General features: G+C 49.3%; 2 protein-coding genes across 6 annotated transcripts; both read left to right on the top strand.

Moving 5' to 3' along the window:
- The first annotated feature begins 4373 nt into the window (after positions 1 to 4373).
- LOC136513161 (G-type lectin S-receptor-like serine/threonine-protein kinase LECRK1) lies at positions 4374 to 8767 on the top strand. The gene is made up of 4 exons (XM_066507153.1): positions 4374 to 4779; positions 4854 to 4976; positions 5103 to 5195; positions 5903 to 8767. The coding sequence occupies exons 1-4, from the start codon at positions 4572 to 4574 to the stop codon at positions 8161 to 8163; spliced, it is 2685 nt and encodes an 894-aa protein (XP_066363250.1). The 5' UTR covers positions 4374 to 4571; the 3' UTR covers positions 8164 to 8767.
- Positions 8768 to 10118: 1351 nt separating this feature from the next.
- Positions 10119 to 15923, top strand: LOC136514165 (uncharacterized). Of its 5 annotated transcripts, none has more exons than XM_066508157.1 (12): positions 10119 to 10947; positions 11241 to 11418; positions 11528 to 11661; positions 11770 to 11971; positions 12050 to 12288; positions 12467 to 12578; positions 12740 to 12881; positions 13012 to 13154; positions 13322 to 13491; positions 13604 to 14032; positions 14118 to 14173; positions 14281 to 15923. In XM_066508157.1, the coding sequence occupies exons 1-12, from the start codon at positions 10717 to 10719 to the stop codon at positions 15752 to 15754; spliced, it is 3510 nt and encodes a 1169-aa protein (XP_066364254.1). In that variant the 5' UTR covers positions 10119 to 10716; the 3' UTR covers positions 15755 to 15923. The 5 variants fall into 5 exon arrangements, with proteins under 5 accessions (XP_066364254.1, XP_066364256.1, XP_066364259.1 ...); XM_066508159.1 differs by lacking the exon at positions 10119 to 10947 and adding an exon at positions 10968 to 11133; XM_066508162.1 differs by lacking the exon at positions 10119 to 10947 and adding an exon at positions 11059 to 11133 and having other exon boundaries at positions 11241 to 11423.
- The last annotated feature ends 524 nt before the right edge of the window (positions 15924 to 16447 follow it).

Below are 16447 nucleotides of genomic sequence, written 5' to 3'. Positions count from 1 at the left end.
ACCCTTGGTATGTTTCCTCAGCTCCACTCTACTCAAATGGCCGGTTGAGGGTTGTATTTATAAGCCCCACTGAGAAAGTAGCCGTTGGGGTTGAATTCCCGCAAATCTGCTACTGACCGGACGCTGAATCGTCCTGACCGGATGCGTCCGGTCGTCCCGACCGTTGCAGCCGCGAACTGCCGATCAGACGCTGCCAGCGTCCGGTCGCAGTTTCGCGCGCCTGGAACCTCTCTGTACTCGATCGGACGCTGATGCCCTATGTCCGGTCGGTTGCCGCCAGCGTCCGGTCCTTGCGTCCGGTTGCCTATTTGTTGAGCCACCGGTCCAGCGTCCGGTCCTTGCGTCCGGTCGCGTCTGCGAGCTCGTTTCTTCGTGATCTTGCGTACGGCTTGGTTCCTATCTTCATGCTTGGACTTTGCTTGATCTCTTGGGTCTTTTCTTGTGCTCCTAAGGTCTTGCTTAAGGTGTTGATCATTGGATCATCACGTCGCCTTCGTCCAAGTCATGTCTTGCACCCTGTTGGACTACAAAACAAACACTTATAAATTTATTAGTCCAATTTGGTTGTGTTGGTCATCAAACACCAAAATCCAAAGTAAATGGGCCAAGGGTCCATTTTCCTTATAGTATTGCTGTATGTCAATGAGAGATATTTTTAGAGGGGTCCCCTGCCCGCCTTATATAGTCTGGAGGGCAGGGTTACAGATCTAAAAACTAATCCTAGCCAGTTACAATTGCCATATGTGGCCGGATAAGGATTCCTATTCTAACCGACCAGGATCTTGATTGATCGCCAAATCCGCCTTGACTCCTTGCGCGGGACCCCGATTAGGTTAGCCGGGCCGCACGTCGTCTTTTGGTGGACCGGACCCACCGATCCGGGCCGGCCCAAGCTTAGCCATAAGGGTATAGGGGTTAATACCCCCCACAGATGACTTTCCCGCTGAATTTTATCAATTCTTTTGGGAGGTTGTGAAGACGGATTTGATGAGCCTCTTTTATGAATTCCATGCTGGGAGATTGCCTATTCATAGTTTAAACTTTGGGATAATTACTTTATTGCCTAAGATCTCTGATGCAATTCGGATACAACAATATAGGCATATTTATCTCTTAAATGTGAGCTTTAAATTTTTCACAAAAGTGCTAAATAATAGAATTTTGAAAGTGGCTGACAAGCTGATAGGACCGTCTCAGACGACCCTTGTTCCGGGTCGCTATATAATGGAAGGAGTTGTGATTTTACATGAAACTATTTATGAGTTGTATAGGAAAAAACAAAATGGTTACATCTTAAAGCTAGACTTTGAGAAAGCATATGATAAACTAAAGTGGCCTTTCATACAGCAAGTCCTTAGAATGAAAGGATTCTCACCAACTTGGTGTGAATGGATTTCAAAAGTCATATCTAGAGGGAGTGTTGCAATAAAGGTCAATGATAATTTAGGCTATTATTTCCAAACAAGAAAAGGAGTGCGTCAGGGAGATCCGTTATCTCCAATCCTTTTTAATACAGTGGTTGATATGCTGGCTATCCTTATTTCTCGAGCAAAAGAAGCTGAACAAATTGAAGGGTTGTTCCGCATCTGGTAGAGGACGGACTCTCAGTCCTTCAGTATGCAGATGACACTATTATATTTATGGATAATAATCTAGAGAGGGCCAAAAACATGAAGCTCTTGCTTTGTGCTTTTGAACAATTATCCGGGCTAAAGATCAATTTTCATAAAAGTGGATTGCTTTGCTTTGGAGCAGCTAAAGCTAATCAAAATGAGTATGCTCAAATGTTTGGGTGTAATGTAGGGTCGTTACCCTTTAGATACCTAGGAATTCCTATGCACCATAGAAAGCTCATGAATAGGGACTAGAAACCTGTTGAGGAAAAGATTTCAAAAGAGACTAAGCTGTTGGAGGAGTAAGATGTTGTCGGTAGGTGAAAGGCTCGTCCTAATTAACTCTGTTCTAAGCAGTCTTCACATGTTCATGATGTCCTTTTTTGAAATACCTAGAGGGGTTTTGAAAAGTTAGACTACTTTAGATCTTGGTTTTTTGGCAGAGTGATGAACACAAAAAAATATATAGATTGACAAAATGAGAGGTAGTTTGTACACCCAAAGACCAAGGAGGGTTGGGAGTCTTAAATTTAGATGTTCACAATAAGTGTCTCCTAAGCAAATGACTTTTTTAAAATAATTAATGGAGACGGGTCTCGCAGCAATTACTTACGAATAAATATCTAAGGGACAAAACCTTAACACAGGTTCAATGCATGCCCGGGGATTCTCAGTTTTGGGCTGGCCTCATGAAGGTCAAGGGGAGTTCCTCTCGATGGGTAAGTTGGATCCAGGTGATGGGTCTCAAATGCGTTTTTGAGAGGATTCGTGGATAAGACCGCGCCCTCTAAAATCGCTCTTCCCTACACTATATAACATTGTGAGAAGAAAAAGTGCGACTATAAGGTCAGTGTTGGCTACGATGCCATTAAATATAGCCTTCAGGAGATCTCTGATGGGTGCGAATTTGCGAGCATGGCACGAAGTGGTGGCCATGGTTGTAGATGTACAACTAATGAACCTGAGAGATCGCTTTATGTGGAGGCTACATCACAATGGGTTGTACTCAGTCAACTCCATGTACAAAACTTTGTTAGGAACACAAGCTATACCATATAGTACTTTAATCCGAAAACTTAAACTACCTATCAAAATCAAAGTATACATGTGGTACTTGTACAATAGAGTAATTTTAACAAAAGATAATTTGGCGAGGCGACAGTGGCAAGAAGATAGGAGGTGTTGTTTTTGTTCTTCAAATGAGTCCATACGACATTTGTTCTTTTGACTGTCATTATGCTAAATTCATGTGGAGAATTGTTCAGGTTTCCTTTAATCTAATACATCCAACTAGTGTACACAATTTATTTACATGTTGGTTGGATGGGGTAAATAGGAAACTGAAATATCAAATTTTTGTGGGTGCAAGTGCTATATGTTGGGCTTTTGGTTAACTCGAAATGACATTGTGTTTGACAAGATTCTAGCACCATCTTATTTGCAGGTTATCTTCAGGAGAACTTACTGGACCAGGTCCTGGTCACTACTACAGAAGGAGGAGGATCGCCATTCGATGAAGATGGGACGTAGATCCATTGAGACAATTGTGATGGAGGTGTTTGCTAGATACGGCTGGCGATTCAGCAACGGACTTGCTTTTTAGTTGTGTTTTTTTTGGAAAAGCTTGTGTTTTCGTTATGGCTCAAAACTTTGTTTTTCAGATTCCCTAGACCGTTTTATTCTTGTCTGTAGTAAGGAACATCTATATATATTAATCGATGTAGAAGCTGAGATATCAATATATTCCCTTTAAAAAAAGAAAAAGAAGAAGGCTAAGGCCGTTTTCTTTTGGTTTTCTCCTCGTCTTCCCTCCGTTCCCTTGCTCTGCTTGTGTTCCTGCCACCAACGCCGTCCGCACACAACTACGGAGTACTAGAAGAGAAGAACAGGAGGAGGAGGACGGTGCTGAGCTGGGCCTGGGGCCTGGGCCAGGCCGTCAGAGCACGCGGTCGGCAGGAGACAGCGGACGCGGTCCATGCAGGCACAGCCACGTGGACGCCCGGTACGTACGTGTCAAAATCAAAACCAAACCAAAGACCCCCGCCCGTCAAGTTGCTACTCCAGCAGATATGACATGACATGCTACATGTATTTTATTTATTATATTTACTTATTACAGTAGAAATAGGAGAAGGAGAAGACAAGGAATACTATATAAATGCTCAGCTCTGTTTTCCATTAATTAACCTATTATTAATCTGTGTGTCCAAATCCTTTTGATTGTGCCAGTCAGCCAGTGCCACCCAAACGCCTATATACTACTATCTCGTATATATAATATGGATGTGTGCTATGATTAATTATTCTAGTGGAGTATGCACGTTTCCTACTACTACTACTACTACTACTACTACAAGAAAGTCAAGATACCCACCTACATATATAATGGAGGAGAGGGAGAGGAGGCCTTTTCTTTTCTTTTCTTTTCTATGTTTCTGTATATACGAGTGACAAGAGTACAGTCAAAATCGACTCAATCTTTTAGTATCCATACTTACATGCTAGCTTTTATTTATTTATTTTATACACGTACGTACACGAATACAAAAAAGAACAAAGAGAAGAAACAGCTGCCTTTCCGCTCCGCGTCATCTCTCTCTACAAGCTGGCTCAACAACTGCTTCAAGAGCAGCTAGCCATTGGGCTGGAAAGCTCCCTGCCCTATTGGCCCATCACAGGGCCTAGCCCGCGTATGCCTCCCACATAGTGGGCCGCGGCAGCATTTTCGAGCTCGGCCCGTCCGTCCGTCCGTCCTAGACCGCTCTCCCTGGCAAAGGTGCGGACCTCGGCGGCGGCGCCGGCCGCCGGCGAGTTCGTTCCCCAGGGTGGTGCGTTCCTCAGCCGGCGCGTGCCTTCCTTTTCCCTCTTCGACACCACACTGCTCCTGCTCCAACCCCCTGTGCTGTGCTGTGTCCCCTCACCTCTTTTCCCTTCTGTCTCCACGCGCCACCCTGCAAAATGCTAGAGGGGACGGAGGCGCGGCCAACACGGTTACTGCCTAGTTTCTGTCTCTTCAGCCCCTTTCTATTGCAGGTCACTGGATTCGGACGATACAGCGACACCATAGCTGTCGACAGCAGCACTGCGCATCGACCTCGTCCACACCCACCCATGATAGATTCCACTCCAGCCAGGGGCAAACATCCAGAATCCATCCTACTTTCACGTATTACTAGTATATTTCTAGTACTAATAATAACTATTACTCAGCTGCGTACTTATGTCATCTTACCGTCCAAGGTGTTAATTGTCTTCCCTTCATCCAATCATCCTCATACCAAGTTCAGAACAAATCAACTCGGCAATACATCACTCAGATACCAGCATTTCTATATGGTAGTACATACCATGTTTACTTCAAAGGTACCCGGTACTGCTCCAATTATCCAACAACTTATTTAAGCTCTGCATTTGCTGCAAGCATAGTTTTTTCTATTATTATTGTATACATCACGCCCTTTTCATTTTTGCTATTTTCTTCTTATGCAGCACTTAACTCTGTTTGTGGGACGTCCTCCAGGTCAATATCTTGTGCGCATGGGTCACGCAAATATCAGGCAACATCTATCTACATTGATCCATGTGCGTTAACATGACTTCTCTTTTTCTAGATTTCTATTTTTTTTAAACCATGTGTGGGTTGACTGGGTGCTTTTTATTTTATGTATACATAATAACAAGCATGTTTGGCCTGCAGCCTCCTTGTACATGACAAAGTCACATGACTTGGTTTTAGCCTTTAGACTTAATTATGGTTTTGCTTTTGTTATAGTTGTGTTACCTACTCCACACTCGAGGTAAGAGTTTTTTTTTTTACATGATTTGTTGAGAACGTTGTTTTATGATTATTCATCACTAAGATTGGCCCGACTGCAGTGGACATAGGAGAATTCCCTATTCAAATAGCCTACTTGTCTTTCATATTGAGTTGTCCTCACCCAACCCCACTGTCGTGGACGAGACGCCAGACGCTGATGGTAAAATTTAAGAAGGCTCCAGAAAATTGGACATTTGTTCTTGCTTTCCCTTTTTTTGCTGACTAAATTTACCAGGACCAGGTCCACCTACTTCCTTTTATGTGGCTGACACTCTTGAGTGCCCTGCAGCTTCTTCTTTGAGAATCAGGCACTTCATTTTGCAGTGCCCAAGCAACAATACACCTCTCCCCCCAAAACAATGGCCACTTATATTCTGTCTGTCTCTGATTCTGTTCATCAACCAAGCTATTCCTGCCATGGCTGCTCAGGCCAACGAGACTGAAATTCCTTTTGGGGCCACAATCAATGCAGGCGGTGTGCAAAGTTGGGTCTCACCTTCGGGGCGCTTTGCTTTTGGCTTCTATCCTGATGATGAGGGCTTCTCCATCGGAGTCTGGCTTATCATCGGTGAATCCAGAAGGATTGTGTGGACTGCCAACCGGGATGACCCCCCTGTTTCCGGTGGCTCAGTTCAGTTAACTTATGGTGGTCTTCAATGGACTCCAGCTAACGCTGGCAGCCAAGGGAAGTTCATATTCGCCACCTCTACTCCGCCTGCATCTGCTGCGATGACGGACATTGGCAACTTTGTGTTGTACAACAGCCAAAAACAGGTCCTTTTGTCCACCTTTGGTTCTCCGACGGATACCTTATTACCAGGACAGAACCTACTTCCTGGTAGCCAGCTGTTCTCAAGTGTATCTGAGACTAACCATGCCACAGGGGAGTATCGGCTTTCCAACCAGCTAGATGGCAATCTTGTGTTGTATCCTGTTGATGCAGTCGACCCTGATAGCTCATACTGGAATACTGGCACCTATGGCAATGGCTACCTCCTCACAGTTGCTTTGGATCCCAATGGCACACTATGGATGTTCGACCAACAAACATCATATACAAATGTGTTGTTCCTCACAAACCAATCTTCTAAAGCTGATGTGTACTTCCATCTGACATTGGACGCGGACGGTATATTGCGACTCTACTCCCATGTGTTCTTTAGGCAGGGGGGAGCACCCATGACAGAAATCAAATGGCAAAAGCCTAGCAGTGATAAGTGTGATGTGAAAGGCGTTTGTGGTCCAAATAGCTTCTGTCATGTGAGTCCTAATGGAAATACTAGCTGCTCTTGCCTCCCTGGTTTTGAATTCTCAAGTTCTAACCAAAGCATGCCAGGTTGCTGGAGGGTGCGGACTGGTGGCTGCACAGGGAATAGCTCTAATGATGGCATCAGACTGGTAGCTACGATGGTTGAGGTGAAGAATACTACATGGTCAGATAGATCATATGCTGTTCCACCACAGACTACAGGAATTGAAGCCTGCAAAGCTCTCTGTCTTTCTGACTGTTCCTGTGAGGTTGCAATGTTCGATTCTTACTGCTCAAAGCAGATGCTTCCAATGAGATATGGCAGGAGTTTAAGTCGTAGCAATACCACGCTATTTGTGAAGGTCTACACCTATGAACCCAATGGTGCTATCAGAAAGACTAGGAGCACTGGCTCAATTGCCATGTTGGTATCAGGCGCTGCATTGGCCATTTTCTCACTGATTGCGGCCTCAGCATTCATGCTACTCTGCAAGCATCGCCTGTCATCACGGTACACAAGGGCTCCACAACTGCAAGACTCAGAATTTGATGATGACAGCATAGCTATTCGATCCTATTCTTTCCAGGATCTGGAGATGTCCACGGATGGATTTTCTAACGAGTTAGGAAGGGGCGCTTATGGTACGGTGTTCAAAGGTGTCTTGACCAACAGTAACAAGGACATTGCAGTGAAGAGGCTCGAGAGGATGGCGGAAAATGGGGAGAGAGAGTTCCAGCGGGAAGTGCGTGCAATTGCACGAACACACCACCGTAACCTCGTGCGCTTTCTGGGATTCTGCAACGAAGGCATGCACCGCTTACTTGTGTATGAGTATTTGCCCAATGGGTCCCTTGCGGACCTCCTGTTCAAGGCAGATGCAGTGCCTAGTTGGAGCAGCAGGGTTGCGATTGCGCTAGATGTTGCAAGGGGGTTACATTACCTTCATGAGGAGATAGAGGTCCCTATAATTCACTGTGATATTAAGCCAGAGAACATACTCATTGACAGCAGGGGGATGGCAAAGATAGCAGACTTTGGCCTGTCAAAGCTACTAATAGGGAACCAGACACAGACTTTCACCGGCGTGCGAGGCACACGTGGGTACCTTGCACCAGAATGGAGCAAGAACATGGCAATCAGTGTGAAGGCGGACGTTTACAGCTACGGCGTCATGCTTCTTGAGATGATAAGCTGCAAGAAGAGCATGGAACTGAAGCTGGCTGGTGAGGAATGCAACATTTCCGAGTGGGCCTACGAGTACGTGATATCTGGTGACTTGAAGAATGTGGTGGCTGGGGAATGTGTCGACGAGGTGGAGCTGGAAAGGATGGTGAGGGTGGGCATTTGGTGCACGCAGAATCAGCCAGTGACCCGGCCTAGCATGAAGAGCGTGGTTGAGATGATGGAAGGAAGCGCTGAAGTTCGGCGGCCTCCACCGCCTGCATCATTTTCACAGTCACTGATGCGCTCTGGAAGCAGCTGATAACTCTGACCGTCACTGCAAAGGCATAAACTCTCTGTCTGGCAATTGCTACGAAAGCAGAATGGAATCTTGGGGATGTAATTTAGCAGGTGCATATGATCGATTCATCAGGGAGTAAAATTTTGACGAGTGTGCATTGTCATCGTCCTGATTAAGCAGTATGGAGATGGATCATCATTTGATAACTTGCATTACACAATTCTGTGTATCCAGCTGCTGTCGATTGTTGTTGTCTGGTAGTTTGTTTAGTTCTAGGAAATACTAGAAATATGGCGTGCCTGCCTTTATGACCCGTCAGTTTGGTCTATGTAATATAGATAATTGTGGTTATGCAAGTAACAAATTGTGGTCAGATGAATCAAAATATGGAAGAGGAATGTAGACATTTTAGGTCGGGGGAGGAACTGGATAAACTGTTACTAGTTGCCAAAACATTGGTTCTTGAAATTAGTGGTGCACTACATGTAGAATATCCTAAATCCATTTCTCTGTTTTTTCTGAGTTTGAGATGGTCGTCCAATGTGTGCTGCGGACCAGCACGCTGTTCTTTATTCCTCCCCCTCCCCATTGTACATAACCATGAATATTTTTGTTTAGTAGTGTATTGTTTGATTGTGACCTATCTGATGATTCCTTTTTCTTTGTTTTTTCCCTCATGGGCATACATGAGTCCAGTACTAATTCAGGCGAGCCATCACGGTTCACGCAAGATTTGAATGAGGCCTGCAGCTTTGTTTTTTTGTTCTTCATCGAAGGCATTTGCACAACTGCAGTCTGCATTGCATCACCCCCGCATGCCACTTGTCTTCCCTACTGCTATACAGTAGAAAGAAATTTTATTTTATCATGTTTTGGTGATACAGTGGCAGTATTGGCAGTTGTGTTGCATTGCATCATGGCATGGATCCGAAATAAGATACTCTCTGTAGTAGTTGCTGGCGCTGCTGCCGTGAGTGAAGAATACAAAAACGGAAATTAGGTCACCTGACCTCACCTGCAACGCTGTGGTGGCTTCTGCTTCTTGCCGGTGCATGTGCATTCATCTCACCGAGCCAACCAGCCAGCCACAGAGATCTGCTCCAGTCACAACACAAAGTGCACTAGATCTTCATTATTTTTATTTAAAAAAAACATATATACTAACTAGAGGGATGTGGTGGACTGGACCTGTGCTGGTGAGTGAAATTACAGAATCTGTGGCTCACTGTCACTGCTGATTAATGTATTCCTTACTGACAGGCTTACACCTTTGATCTTACGGGCCGGGTATGGTCCACTTTGCAGAATCATAAGGGAGCAGCAGCAGCATCAGGCGGTCCTGTGTTGTTTGAATCTGATCGCCATTCTGCATGCATTACTGGGAGTAGTAATAGCTGTGATGTGGTTTGTTTGACTGGGTAACTAGGCCATTTCTTCTTTTTGAATGAACAAACAAACGGGTAAATAAAATAGGACAATGACTCCTCTCAGTACTCATACATGGGCATTCGCTTCCATTAAAGAAGATGGGATGCTCAAGTTGCATGCATGGCACCAACACAAAGACAGACAGGGATGGATTATGTGCCTGCTCTGTGCTGCCTGTGCCTCTCCTATGGGAAAGGCAGGGCAGGCATGGACTTCGTTCTGTGCCATTTTTTATGCTACTAGGATGTATGTACAGTCGGATCTGACCCCCCATCCATCAGGCATCTAGTACTTTCTACTTGCTAGTAGTACCATATATACTCGTAGTTGATAGGAGCATCATCCTGCCTGAATCATGAGCCCAAAGAAAATGCATGGAGTGGATCCGCTCCTTTCACATTGTTCTCTTCTTCTTGTCCGTCCGCTAATGAGCACGTACTGGTACTGGGTTGACGGTGAAAGAAAGCAGAACGAGAGTGAGTGAGCAAGATGAGACCAGAGAAGCAGGCCAGGCAGCGGAGCAGGACAAAGAGACAGTTTGGCGCATCATCTGATCAGTGATCATCATCTCCCTCCGGCCTCCAATGTCTCCAGCTTCAATCAGGCACCACAGTCCACACTCCACAGGCACGCACGCATCGGTCGGAATCACGTTCACATGGGATGGATGGATGGTGGATGCCCCCCAATTTTGCCATCTCTCTCGCATATACCCCTCCCCTGTCAGCTATCACCCATCTTCTTCCTCCTCCGTCCACGGTCCACCTCTTCCACCTCAGCTACCTTACCTACTGGAGTTGTCAATACCTCTGTTCCTGCCTCTTCACTCGAGCCAGCCACCATTTTTTTAGTTTTTTACCACCACTCTGCCCCTGGTAGCCAGGCAGCCAGCACAGACAGCGCATTCACTGTCCCTCCCCAGCTCGCCTCTCTTTGCTGTCCCAGTCCCAGCTCCCAGGCCAGCGCATTCAGTTCAGTAGCTGCTGCGAGCTACCACACCGAATACCCACACGATACGGTCCCAGTCCCAGCTCCCAGGCCAGCACAAAGCGGCCGCGCCGGCTGCACCATTGCTCTAGGAGTAGTGGAGCACTCGTCCTCTGCCTCCGTTCCGGGCGGGGCAGCCAGCGCCAGGACCAGGACGGCATGGTGTGGAAGAGCTGGGGCGCTGCGCCGCCGCCGCCGCCGCCACCGCTGCTGCGCATTGCTCTGCTGCTTCTCGCTGCTGCGGCGCCGCTCCTCTCCGGCGCCGGCGACGTCGCCCTCAGCTTCTCAGCCACCCCGCGCCGCGTCTCCAGGTCCACGTCTGCCGCCTTCGCCTTCCGGGTCCTGCGCGCCGCCGGAGGGCCTTGCGCCGACTGCCTCGTCACCTGCCAGGTACCATACCAAATGCACGCACGGTCACGGCCACGGGCCACGGCATTGCTGCCTGCCTGCATTCAGCACGGTGCAGATGAGCGCTGACCAGTGACCATGCATGGCTGCCGCTTGCTGCTTTCTTGTTTTGTTCCTCCTCCTGGCTCCTGTTCCTGCTCCTCCTTCTTTCTGCTATCAATGGAATTGGTATGGACCCACACACCGGCATGCTAGGTGTATTGAATTTGATGTAGGAACAGCAACACTAAGGATCGATGCCTGCTTGTGTTTGCATGCCATGTACATCCATGCAGTTGGACGGCGAGCCGGCGTCGCCCTGCGGCGGATCCGGCGGGAACAACGGGACGACGGCGGCGGCGAACTACACGGGGCTCAAGGACGGCAACCACACCTTCACGGCGTGCGCGAGGACGGCGTCACCTTCGAATTCATCGTCCAGCCTCACCTGCGCCACCTACGCTTGGGATGTTGGTTGAGTAACAAACATGCCTGCCCCCTCCCCTCTTTCACTTCTCCGCCGTAACTGTGAGCCTGCTGTGACGACTGTGAATCACGCGAGCTGCGTACCTGCACCGTGCAGACACTGTCCCACCAACGGCGTCCGTGTCGGCGGGGCCGGCGTTCACGAGCGCCTCCAGCGTGTCGGCGCTCGTCTCCTTCACCGAGCCCTGCCCCGGCGGTGGTGGATTCGTCTGCAACGCCACCTACTGCAATGTACTGCACCGCACTGAATTGTCTCTGTCTGCACGCACGCACGCGCAGCCAAAAAAACTGACGTATGTTTTCACTGCATGCATATATCCATACTCTTTTGCATTGCAGCTCATCGTGTACGGCCCCGGCAGTGTGGACCCGTCGACGCTCCAGGTGCTCAGCCCCGTCCTGCGCTACTCCGTCGCCGTCGCCATCTCGCCGGACGCGCAGTACGGCCGCCTCGTCCTCGTCATGGGCAGGGGCTTCTGCACGGACGCCGCCGGCCACCCGTTCACCAGGACGCCCAACTCCACTTTCACCCTGCGCTTCGGTACGCCCCACGCCATGCACGCTCTCCATGAATCACTATGCTGCGTGTGCGTGTTGAAAAACCGTTCTGTAAATACAGATCGAAGGAGTGACTCCATGAACATCACCGCCACTGTTCCTGAGAAGATGCTCCAGATACAGGGCGTCACCAGGCTGGTTCAGGCCACCAACGACGAAGAGGGCCTCAGGATATACCTCGCCTTCGCCCAGCCGGTGCTCAACTCGTCCGAGCAGATCCTGAGTGCCCTTACGGCGACCGGCGCCGTGCTCACACCCACCAACAGAAGCACCCTCGGCAAACGCCGCTTCGGCTATGTTGTAAGTAGTAGCAGTAGCTACTTGCTGGTTCATACATGCTGTATTTTTCCAGTTCAGCCACGTCTACCTGCTCTGCTTGTTGATTCGATGGCTCGTCCATGTTCTTGGTTCGTTCGACTCACTGATTGCGAGTTGTTTCTCTGACATACTATGCATGATCCTATAATAACTAAACTAGGTGAACAAGATGTCTGACACCACCATTGTGACCGTTGCCTGCGACACAAGCTCTATTATCAGCAGGCAAGGGACTCCGGTTCTTTCAGCAGAGCCATTCACGTTTCTTTATGGTTAGTTCAGTCTACAGAGAGCCACCCTCTGCTTCTGCTCCACCCAATTTAGAATTCACTACTGATACTCAGCTGACTAGCATTTTCAGATGCTGTTAAAACTACTTTTTTTTTTGCTTTGTATTATATTTTTGCTTCTGCTCTGTAACATTGTGTGGTAGACACACAGAGACCTTGGGTTAAACTCGGCACATCGGCTCGCCGGACCAGCTCTCGCGACATCCCGGTCCTGATCAAGTTTGCAAAGCCTGTGTTCAACTTCAGCACCTCGGCAGTGCAGGTGTCTGGGGGCAATGTGCTGAGGCAAGATTATATATTTAGCAACAACAAATACTCGTACAATCTTAAACAAAGTGACTCATCTCTGATATGTTCGCCTAGGAGAAGATAACTAAGGCTGTCATTAGCATCTCATGGTTCATTGTTCTTTCAGCTTCCATGAAGCCAGTAAGAGCATATACACGCTGCAGATACAGGCGGTCGACAAGCTGGTGTCGGTTCAGGTCGCAGAGAACGCAGCCCAGGACGTGGCTGGGAACCCCAACCTACCATCAGACGTTCTTCAAGTCAGGCACTGTATGAACATCTTCTTTGCTTCATTCATACTCCCTCCATTGCCACGACGACTTAAAATTTGGAACGAAGGGAGTAGTTAGTTACTATGAGATTCACAAAGAGTTTCGATATACAGACACTCATTAGGCAGGCAGCAGGGCACCTGATATACTCTTATGTATCTGCAGATTCTGTGCCTGCGTCATCGTCTTGGATCGCGGCAATCACCACTGTCATATTTCTGACAACTGCTGCCGTTGCCACACTCCTCACCGTTTCGACATCGTCTCTCGTCGCTTCCGGAGCTATCTCGAGGCCCTCTTCCTACATGATCTCAGAGCCATCAAGGAATGTCTTGGTACGTATGCAGCTGCCGTCGATGATATGATATCTTCATGGCTACATTACATTACAGATGGGTCATGTTTAGATCATTTGCATTGGTGACTGATCTTGTGAATTTTATTCAGAGGATGGCATGCCACATCCAAGTCTTTGCTCTGTCAAGATGGCTGTCAGTCAACCTGCCAATCGAGTACTACGAGTTTGCAAAGGGGATAGAATGGAGCATCCCCTACATGCGTCTGCCATGGGAAGGCCCGGCCGCAGACCCATTCCTGGGATACTCCACAATGCCTGCAATTGCATACTCGGAGCTGCTCGACAGGAACGCCGTCGGCACTGTAAACATCTCCTATCCTCGAGCACAAGGTCAGCCGATGACGCCGACGCAGATCATCCCATCAGACCCGGTATTCCCAACGGAGATCCCTGAAGATGGGAAACCCACACCGCCGATGCAAACTCCTAGAGACGCCACGCCGGTGATGCCAGTGCAGACCCCGTTGCCGTTGGACGGGATGCCCCTGACTGCAATGGAGTACCGTTCTTTCTTCGAGGTCAGTTGGTTCTATTTACTGCTTGCATGCATTTTCTGATGAAGTCTGAATATATAATAAACAAGCAAAGTGTCAAACATTACAGAACCCGGACATGAAGCCTGAGGCACAGATCATCATGAAGCTACAAGATTTGGATGGGTATGTTGCATTGTTGATGCTTGCTTGCGCAATGGCGTGGCATGAAGAAAGTGGACTGATGAGCTGAGGCTGCTGAGCATGTGTTCTTGTGTGTCCATTACATACAGGTGGAAGTACTTCGGCAGGAACATGTTCTGGCTGGGCGTCATCGGCGGCGGCCTCATCCTCCTGCATCTCCTCACCCTCTTCTACTTCAAGCTGAGGTTCAGAGACAGGGAGCAGTGGCGGCGGCATGGCTACGGCTCGCTGGTTCTCCCCAGGCTGGAGATCATGGTCGTCGTTCTGGCAATGCCGTGTGTCGCCCAGGCAGCGGCAGCGCTCATCAGGGGCGGGACCACGTGCGGCCTGGTGGTAGGGATCGTGCTCACCGCCGTCCTGACTTCGTTCCTGGTGGGCCTGCTGCTGTTCCTGTCGCTGGGCATCACCATGGGCAGGCTGCTGCAGTACAAGGAGGTGCACCAGGAGGGGCAGGAGTACGACCACTGGTACCAGGAGCTGGTCCGCCGCACGCTGGGCCCCGGCAAGCGCGGGCAGTGGACATGGAAGGACCCGCGCCGCGCCGCCTGCCTGCTCAAGATCGGCCCTCTCTTCGAGGACCTGCGCGGTCCGCCCAAGCACATGCTGACGCAGATCGCCACGCGCGGCGGCGGAGGCGGCAAGCGCCGCGCTGCAGGCGGTGGACCAGAGCGGATGATCGCGTCGGAGGACGAGAACGAGGACTCGGAGGCGCCCTTCATCCAGAAGCTCTTCGGCGTGCTCCGGGTCTACTTCACGCTGCTGGAGTCGGTGAAGCGCGTGGCGGTGGGCATCGTGGCCGGCGCGCACGCGTCATCGGGGCGGTCGTCCCGCGCGCACGCTGTGGCGGTGCTGTCCGTCGCCTCGTTCCAGCTCTTCTTCATGCTGCTCAAGAAGCCCTTCATTAAGAAGCGGGTGCAGCTGGTGGAGATCCTGTCGGTGACCAGCGAGGTGACCGTGTTCGCGGCGTGCCTGGCGCTGATCGACAGGACGTCGGCGGCGAGCGGTGGCGGCGGGTGGCTGCCCGACGGCGAAGCCCGCGGCGTGGGGCTGGCAATGCTGGGCGCCTTCGTGCTGGGGTTCGCGGCGCAGGTGTGCAACGAGTGGAACGCGCTGTACCGGCAGGCGCGCCTGCTGAGCGCCGACCGGAGCTCGTTCCTGGACGGCGCCAAGACGGCGTGCCTGGGCCTGCTGCTGCTGGTGCTGCCGTCGTCGGTCCTCGGCGAGCGGGTGGCGGTGAAGCACCAGCAGGTCCCGCCACCTCCGGGCGGCGGTGGAGCCGGGGAGAGCGTGTCGGCGTCGACGGCGGCCGACGGGGGCAGGGGCGGGAGCGGGAGCGAGGGTTCCCGGGGCTCGAGGGGCTCCAACAACGAGCGGTGGTGGCTTCGGCAGCTGCGGGAGATGGCGAAGGCCAGCTTCAGCAAGGAGGGCAATGCGGTCCCGGCCGGCGGCGGCGGGGAGGAGGCGTCGACCAGCGGCAGCAAGGCGAGGAGTGGGGAGTCGAAGTCGAAGTCCAAGAGCCTCTACAACGATCTCGAGGCCATCTTCTCCAATACCAGCAGGTGATCCGGTCCATCTATTCTCGACCGTCCGATCCTAATCCGATGGATGAGCATGCAGGTCCACCTCATCTTGATGTATTGTATGTATCTTCTTAAATCTCCATTTTTCAGTAAAAATAGATGGAGTAGGCGAAGATTACACATTTTTGGTGATGAAACCATGAATTAGCTTAGGCTCTGTTTGATTAATTATGGGCTAATAGTTAGCTGGTTAATAGCTCATGGGCTATTAGCTAGCTAACTATTAGCTAAAGGATGCACAACTAATTAAAAATGTTACTAAGATAACTTTTAGCTGCTATTATCTGATTTGGTCCAACTAGTGAGATAGTTATGATCTAGAGGTCCGGCTAAAAATTAGTTATTTTATTAGATGCACCTATTTGGATCCGATATATATATATATATATATATATATATATATATATATATATATATATATATATATATATATATATTATCTATAGGGATCAAACAAGACCTTAGATTGATGGCTCATATGATATGTGAATAAGCGAAGTTTCTGTGACGGCAAAAAAGCGCTCTCGTGTCTTTATTTTTTCACTCTCTCTTCATGTGCCAAACCGTGCACAATCAAAAACGGCTTGTGAAGCCAAAATCAAGAAAAGAAAAAGAAATCGGAGTCGTTTTTATTTGTCCAGAAGCTGAAGCCATAAGCCATGTTCGCTTGAGCTTA

The sequence above is a fragment of the Miscanthus floridulus genome, chromosome 16 (assembly GCF_019320115.1).
Source record: "Miscanthus floridulus cultivar M001 chromosome 16, ASM1932011v1, whole genome shotgun sequence".
In the NCBI taxonomy this organism is placed as follows: Eukaryota; Viridiplantae; Streptophyta; class Magnoliopsida; order Poales; family Poaceae; genus Miscanthus; species Miscanthus floridulus.
This window is presented reverse-complemented; position numbering and strand designations above follow the sequence as displayed.

Bases quoted from the DNA above. Each gene is read 5' to 3' on its own strand.
- LOC136513161 (XM_066507153.1), top strand. From the start codon at position 4,572: ATGCTAGAGGGGACGGAGGCGCGGCCAACACGGTTACTGCCTAGTTTC. The intron at 4,780-4,853 runs GTATTACTAGTA...TTACCGTCCAAG, and splicing joins AGAATCCATCCTACTTTCAC to GTGTTAATTGTCTTCCCTTC. The intron at 4,977-5,102 runs GTACCCGGTACT...CTTCTTATGCAG, and splicing joins ATACCATGTTTACTTCAAAG to CACTTAACTCTGTTTGTGGG.
- LOC136514165 (XM_066508157.1), top strand. From the start codon at position 10,717: ATGGTGTGGAAGAGCTGGGGCGCTGCGCCGCCGCCGCCGCCGCCACCG. The intron at 11,419-11,527 runs GTTGAGTAACAA...TGCACCGTGCAG, and splicing joins CACCTACGCTTGGGATGTTG to ACACTGTCCCACCAACGGCG. The intron at 14,033-14,117 runs GTCAGTTGGTTC...CAAACATTACAG, and splicing joins AGTACCGTTCTTTCTTCGAG to AACCCGGACATGAAGCCTGA.